An 8,035-nucleotide genomic window follows, 5' to 3' on the forward strand; every position below is an offset into this window, starting at 1 on the left:
CCTACTAACATTAGTTTCGAGACGCGCCTACTTCCAGGTTAATAATATCTCTCATCGGTGATACAACTGACTTTTTTACAAATGGCGTCTAAATTAGTAAGTTATTCTTTTCAGCGAATTTTCGCACAGTGTCAAATTGAGTCCCCTTCCTTTTTACTTTGTGTATAATGAATTTATAGTCTATAGTCTTAGAAACTGACTGCTGGCCTCTATCAATTTACTGATTTTAACCAATCCCAACTCACCGATTAGCCTTCAAACTGGCTTCCAATGCGGACTATCAATTACGAACTATTAACTCATTGTTATAGACTCGGTTAAGACTACCAACTATCTGACTCATTAGTTTACACGATATCTTTAATTGGATTTAATAACATCTGTAGTTATGAAATAATGAAATTGTTAGCTATTCTAATCATAGCTATTCCTGTAAAGAAAAAAATGACTGTGATTGACGAGTTTCATAACTATGGATATTATTAAATCTAATTAATGATACTGTGTAAATATAATCATTATGGAATCAGCATTATTGTAAATCAGAGTAACGGTGAAAATAATAATAACCTCATTTGAGTAATATAATAATAACCCCATAATTTAAAATTTTATAGGATAGAAACATAAATTTAGAAAATCAAATTCTCAAACTTAAAATAAAAATAAATAATAAATTTAAGGCTAATGAGAGTCAAAACAGAAGACTGAAGGAGGTGCTCAACATTAATTAAATTATAAAATCTTATTTCTTTCGATTATTAATACTTTCCTTATTCTTATACTTTTCATCCTTATACTTTTCATTATTAATATCTTCTTTTATTTTGAATTTATTCTTTCGACTCTCTTTGGAGTCCTTTTCAGCAATATTACATATAACTCTATTTGAGCCATTATTAGATAGTCCTCTACATTTATTGGCAATATTGGCATTGTTCTTGCATGACGTAATCTCGGAAAATGTTGATAGGTCATTTAGTAAAATAAATAATAGTTTTCAACTTGTGGAAAAATTAAGAGACATATATATATAGGAACTGAATTCTCTTTTATTTCATTGGACATTATTTCATTGGACATTATTTATAAATATTCCGATTAAATTAGCAAAAATGTTGAAAAAAAATGAAATAAATTTAAGAACGCGATCGGCATTCCGAAAGATGAGTTTTTAAAAGCGTTGACATTAATCTTAAACTGTTTTTTTTTTAGTTTTAACAATGCTATATACATAGAATAGACGGGGCTAAGCTGGCATTTGAATTTTGAGTGGCAAAAATATATCTTATAAGTTCTCAATTTATATTGTAGATGACATCTTGTATGTCTCGTATGTCTTCTATACCAACGAAGTTTAGTTAATTTAGATATCATGTTATTATGTTTAGGTCAAATGTGTTTTTAATAGTCAAAAATAATTAAGATTTCATTTTTCAAATCACATTTTTTTGTGTGGATGAAATGAAGTTGCAAACACTAACACTTTTTATTCTTGTCTTATAATCTCTATAAAACGCTAATAATTATTTGACTAAAATCATTTATTTTATTATTGAAAATTGCAATTGGGGAATTATGATTTTCTTATTTGTGATAATTTTTTGAATTACGGTGTTCTGAATATTGCGCAATATCGACCATGTTCGAAAATGTTCCCTATTTTATGAGTAGTATACGTTGTGCAATTTAAAATAATTTTTTATTTGTTAATTGAAAAGCAACATGAATTTCTTTTTTACAATTGTTGCTTTAAAATTCTCTTATATAAATTATTTCAAAAATTATATGAGAATATTTTTGATCTAATATATGTTTATTATTAACTTGATTACTTATTTCAGAAAAAAACCAAAAAAAAAGCAGAATTCGAATTGAGAATTTCCAGTGTTTCGGTCTCGCATCTTACAGCCGCCATATTGAAAAAGACTGCGCACCCTTAGAAATGATATATTTTATATCTTTACATCATGAGTATTATTACAATTTATTAAAATTTATACAGAGTATCCGGTAAGTTTTGACAAAGCGCTCGTGTGTAGATAGAATCTATCTAGGATAAACTGAAAAATCCTCTATCATTTTGCAATTTTCGCAATAGTTAACAAGATATTAATTACTAAAAATTGCCGAGACAATAATTATTTATTTTCTTCTTATAAAGTTCGACATTTTTTTCAGAATTTTTTATAATGTATTTTTTCATGTGATAAAAATAGTTATCCCAATAAAAAATGCAGTACTAAAAAGTTGATAAAAAATTTTTTTTAAATTCGTAGAACTCTATAAGAAGAAAATAAACAATTTTGCTGTTTTTCTGTAAAGTTGATAGTATTTGAAAAATATTTAAAAAATTATTGAATATCAATATTTAGCGATTTTTATCTACACATAAACTTTGTCAAAATTTACCGGACATTTTATATGTTATATAAGCATTGTTCGTTTTGTCGGGAGTTGTTCCGAACGAATCCAGCTACTTAAAATGTAGGACACTACATATGACATCCGATATTCATCGTAACGATAACTAAACAAACAATGCTATTGATACACACTGAGCAGCCAAGATTGCCGAGATTGCTGAGAAAACATTGGTGCTTGAAATAGCGACTAGAGCGAGGAGGACGTTCTCTCGCTGTCTCGTTCGCTCTCGACGCACCGAAGGCGAATTTTATATTTCCTGACATTTTGTTATTATGTGCTTCATTATGGAAATATGACTTATTTCGTAGTAATCAACGTCGTAAAAATTGCCGAAAACTATAGTTACCTTGGAATTTTATATAAAATTTTATATAAATTTTATATAAAAGCATATTTTTAACTTGTTTCAACAACTGCCAGACCGTGTTTTCGCCCGGAACTCGCTTTTTACGATCATTTACCGATTGTCAAAGTAGGAAAGTTTTTCATCGATTTTTATAAGCATTTTAAAGCGATCTCATTTAGGTTTATCCAAATTATCTTTATTTAGTTTACAAACGGCATGTAACATAAATTAACGTGTCATTTCTCGCTTCTGACATCACGATTTCAACATAGCGATTATTCAGAAAAATTTCGAAATTAAAATCTTATTTATCATTTCTTAGTTCAATATGGCGCTTCAGAGCTACGTCATGACAATATTTGCTTCATATAAAAGCTGCGCAATCTGTACTTACGAAATATATATATTAGTAGTCTACTAATAGATATATAGAATAGTCTATTAGATTGCATGAAGAAATAATGTGAAATTTTTTTAATTGAATGTCTAATTAAAACGTAATTGTTATACAAAAATTTATATTCTACAAAATTTATATCAAACAAATTTATATATCTCATCCACATTACCATAAAAAAAAATTTAGAAGCCATTAAAATTTTGTTAGAAAATAATTATGCTCTTCTTTTCATTTTTTCTAATATCTGTACGAGACTAAAATATTCATCTCATAAACCAGATTTATACGAACATATTAAGTCTTCAATAAATATTAAAAATAAATTTTTCACAGTACCTTCTTATGTTAAGACTATCTTCGAAAACTTTGTACCAATATCATGAAAATCAAGTAAAAAAAAGTAAAAAAACAGCATTCCTAATATCTTAAAAAGATTCATGAAACAACGATGAATTAGATCCAAAGATGCATCACGACACGGTTTATGAGATAATTTGCCACAATTGCGATGCATTTTATATTGACCAACTAAAAGACAGGGTATTAGAGATAAAGTATGTAAGGTAAAAGAACACATTTCAGATATCAATAAAAAAAATAGATCTTCTTCAGTTGTTTCTAATAGAGAGATTACAACCATGAATTTAATTAGAATGACGTTAAAATCTTGGATAATGAGACATCATATATAAAAAAATTAGTTCCAGAGATGATCCACATAAAACATTAACAATATGACTTAAACAAAGTGATACCAAATTACTCTCAGATTCATATCTATCAATCCTTAACTTGTTATCCTCTTCCTCAGATCTCAGTCCTTCCTTTCATTTTCTTTTTTTCCTCTTTTCATCAAAAACTAATCTCTTCTTTATTGTTTCTCCTTGTAGATTTACATTTATAGCAGTCATTTTCATTTGAAATCTATCTATCGAACTATCTACTTATAATTTATTTCTTTGTTAACGATAGCAATTTGCTTGTTTCTTCCTTAGATATGCTTTTAATTACTATTAATATTGTATAATTTATTTTAAGAATTATTATATTATATATATAATAATAGCTTAAGAATTTGTATATTATTACAATATCAATTTTATAATAAACATTAAAAAGCTATGTTGAGGAGAAAATACAGTAAAAAGAATACATAGCTTCATATGAGCCACTAAAAGAGATTTATCATGTATTGATCAATATGAAGTATATACACTAAAGATAACTCGATTTGAGTCGAAATGTTTGTAATTTTGATGTAAATATGAAGAATATATGTAATGTTAATTGTAATGTTAATTTATAGCATGACAATTCTACATGGCATATAGTACTTTTTTTAATTATTTTGTTTTATAAATTTTTGAACTCATAATATATTAATTTCTTAAAATTTATATGTATGTGTGACATGTATAAGTGAGATATTGATGTAGTCGTATGTCAGTGATATATAAATCGTCTGTGTGTGTTATTTACAATATGACTAATTATCTTTAAAATCCCCTTAAGCAAATTGAGAAAATCTGATTCTTATGATTTAAAAACATAAGTTATAGTTGATATATTGTCACTTACAACTTAGAGTTTATGGCCTCTTAAAGTAAGATTATGCACTTAGACTGATGACTAAGGCTGCGTTCGGAAACATCATCAGAACGCAGCCTTATTGCAGAAAGCCTATTAAAACTGATTCTAAAATCGAGTCGATAATCAGAAATCTTAACTTAAATAGATGACTATGATTTTCGCATCTATAAGTTGTTAATGAGGAGTCGTTTAGCTCGATTAATGGAAAGAAATAAAGTCCAATTTGGTCAGTTTTAAGATAATGCTGTTGGTCAACTTTAATTCACCAATACAATTTAGCATTACCGACTATTGATACTCATTAATCAACATAAAATTACATACTACCGATTCATTGTAGAATCACTATTAGTGAAAACTTACATAATTTGACATTTATTATTAATTTCGACTTACTATCAATTCCGGTTCCTGCTTACGAACAAAATATTCCAATAATTCGTACAGTATTGGCTCATTTGACGTTTCGTCCACGATACTCATCTTGTCATTTCTTGTTACACAAACGGCACTAAACGTCTTACACACACACACACACACACACAGCCATATCAACAGCGCAGCAGTTTTTAATTGTTGGATGAGTCAAGGCGTTAGGGTGCAATTACATGTAAAATCCCTATGATGGAAAGGGGTTCTGCACAATAAAAAGAACAAAGAATGGAGAATAAAGCCCAAGACACAATGCGAGGGAATAATGATAGCGATAGGAATAACACAATTTCAACCTATCAGAAATCGGGTATATCGATTTCTGATAGATTGAAATCTTTATTCCTTATTCCTAATTTTTTATTCCTTCTATGACTGCACCTTAAAAAATTTCAACTTATCAGAAATCATATATTGTGGAATACACAGTTTCTGATAGGTTGAAATTCTTATTCTCTATTCTCTGTTCCATGTTCCTTTTATTGTATGAAGCTCCAAAAGATTGATATGAATTGCATTCAGCGGACAGTGTTGTAAGGGTCTGAGCACAAGAATTATCGTAACACTTAGACTTAAATTGTGATATAAGTAACGCACAAGCTTTCATGTACAACTTATTACCCTATTTCCAAGAAATGGCAATAAATCGTACATCATACGCCAAAGCTTATCCTTTATTTACATCTACAACTTAAGTCTCTAAGATCGAGTTCACACCTTGACGGAAACGCGGAAAGCGGAAAAGCCAATAAAAACTAGCGGAAAGACAAAAGCAGACAAGCGAAATATTACTATAGTGAGTTCTGATTGGCTTCCGCTTTTCCGCTTTCCGCTTTTCTGTCAAGAAGTGAACCCGGCCTTAGGTCAACGCGATACTGCAAACGTTTTGAAGCATTTTTTAATTAGTCAATTTGTAAAATTCTTTCTTCTAATTGATTCATCAAATGCTTCAAAGCATTTGTGAGACTTTGACCACAACTTAAGTAAGTGTTACGACAATTCTTATGCTCAGACTCTAAAGCTCTACATTAGTTACATTCGACAATACAAATCTGAGGATTGCGTCGGAATGCTCTTTTTCTACAGCACGTGACATATGCTATAATGTAAGAGCACTCCGACGCCTCAGATTTGTATTACTGAACGCAGCTATTACTAATAGCATTCCTCTTGGCTGCACTATCGCTCACTAATGTAACCAATAAATACTAAGCGCGTATTGTACCAATAAATACTAAGCGCTTATTGGACTACAGACTAGATTCAAAATGGCAGTGAATGTAACACTCAGGCAGTGTTAATGTTTCCATAGCTGATAATAAGCAAACTCATTCAGTGTACACTGCAGTGCATTAATTTGCTGGGTCCGACTTATTGACATTTATTTTTTATTCAAATACTATCAACTTTACAGAAAAATGCAACAGACAATTGCAATAGACAAAAATCATTTATTTTCTTCTCATAGAACTTTAAGAATTTTTTCAGAATTTACAACTTTTTAGTGCATTTTTTATTTCCGATAAATCGAGCCGCTACTATGATCTAGCGAATGCTTTAAGCGAAGAGCACAGACTCTTGCATAACGCATAAAACATGAAGCATAAGAAAATCAACCAATCAGAATCCTTTATTTCATGAAAAGGAAGGAAATAAAGGACTTTGATTGATTTATTTTCTTATGCATTATGTGTTATACAAAAGTCTGTGCTCCTCATCTTATCAATGTGTATTGAGAAATCTGTTCTTTTTGGCTGAACTTTTGCACCGGATCATCTTTCTTCCTTTTCTTTCTAGGAGAAAAGAAGAAAAAAAAAGATGAATTGATGCAAAAGTTCAGCTAAAAAGAACAGGCCTAATAATAAATCTGTTCGCGTTGTTTGCACTTTTGGCACTCGATATTTTCGCTTTCTCTTTTTAAGGCAAAATATGTATTTATCTCATTTTAAGTGCAAAAATATTTGGATTTCATGCAACGCGAATAGACCTAATACCAATATGTACCAATAAATACTAAGCGCTTATTGGACTACAGACAACTAGATCCAAAATGGCAGTGAATTAGTCAATAGGAAAGTTATCGGCAAGATAAAGAAACTGCGCTACTTTAATAATATAGAACTTTAAACAGTTAGGTTGTGATCAGGAATTACATCTAGATAAATCTAATGGCTCTTGCACACAGAACGCAGTAACGCTTGCTGCGCGACGGAAATTAACGTGATCAATCAACATCTCAGAAGTAATAGATATATAATTTCCATCGTGCCACAAAAATTGAACTCATGACTTCAGCACTGAATGCGAAAACGCTTGCGATAACTAATGAACACATTAGGAATTGTTTATTGGTTACCGCATCACATTTTGCCGTGCAACAAGCGTTTCCACCTCCAAGGGGCCCTGCTTGAAAAGTATCGCAAAAACTAGGGAAATGTTATAGTATATGTAACGCATACTGTATCCCTAGTTTTTCCCTAGTTTTTCGTATGCAACACTTTTCGAAAATAGAGGCCCAGTGTAAAGGGGGGGTCAATTCTGAATTTTGAAAGCAGGTGAAAATTACAAAAGTAAGCAAAGATTACTAGATATTGGCCAATTAAATTATGAATACTCTAGTGAATTTGCTCACTTTTGTAATTTTTATCTCATTTGAAGATACACAATCAATCCCCAGGAGTCATCAGTCTAAATTTTGCCGCGCAGCGGAAAAGTAGTATTAAGTCTTAAACACAATGCGAAGAAATAGCGATATCGATAGAAATAACATGATTTCAATCTATCAGAAATCAAAAACTAGAATGCATCCTTTCTGATAGGTTGAAATCGTGTTATTCCTA

The 8,035-nt window shown here is 30.1% G+C and overlaps 1 protein-coding gene across 1 annotated transcript in view; it reads right to left on the reverse strand.

The window, feature by feature from the left end:
• The window catches only part of LOC108692703 (neuroblastoma-amplified sequence-like), a 31,212-nt gene extending 25,865 nt beyond the window's left edge, over window positions 1–5,347 (reverse strand). The window contains exon 1 of the mRNA XM_018201088.1: window positions 5,160–5,347. Within this exon, the coding sequence (XP_018056577.1) occupies window positions 5,160–5,246 (87 nt within the window). The 5' untranslated portion in view covers window positions 5,247–5,347. The remainder of the gene's footprint in view (window positions 1–5,159) is intronic.
• Between the last annotated feature and the right edge of the window lie 2,688 nt (window positions 5,348–8,035).

Source organism: Atta colombica, unplaced genomic scaffold, assembly GCF_001594045.1.
Source record: "Atta colombica isolate Treedump-2 unplaced genomic scaffold, Acol1.0 scaffold79, whole genome shotgun sequence".
In the NCBI taxonomy this organism is placed as follows: domain Eukaryota; kingdom Metazoa; phylum Arthropoda; class Insecta; order Hymenoptera; family Formicidae; genus Atta; species Atta colombica.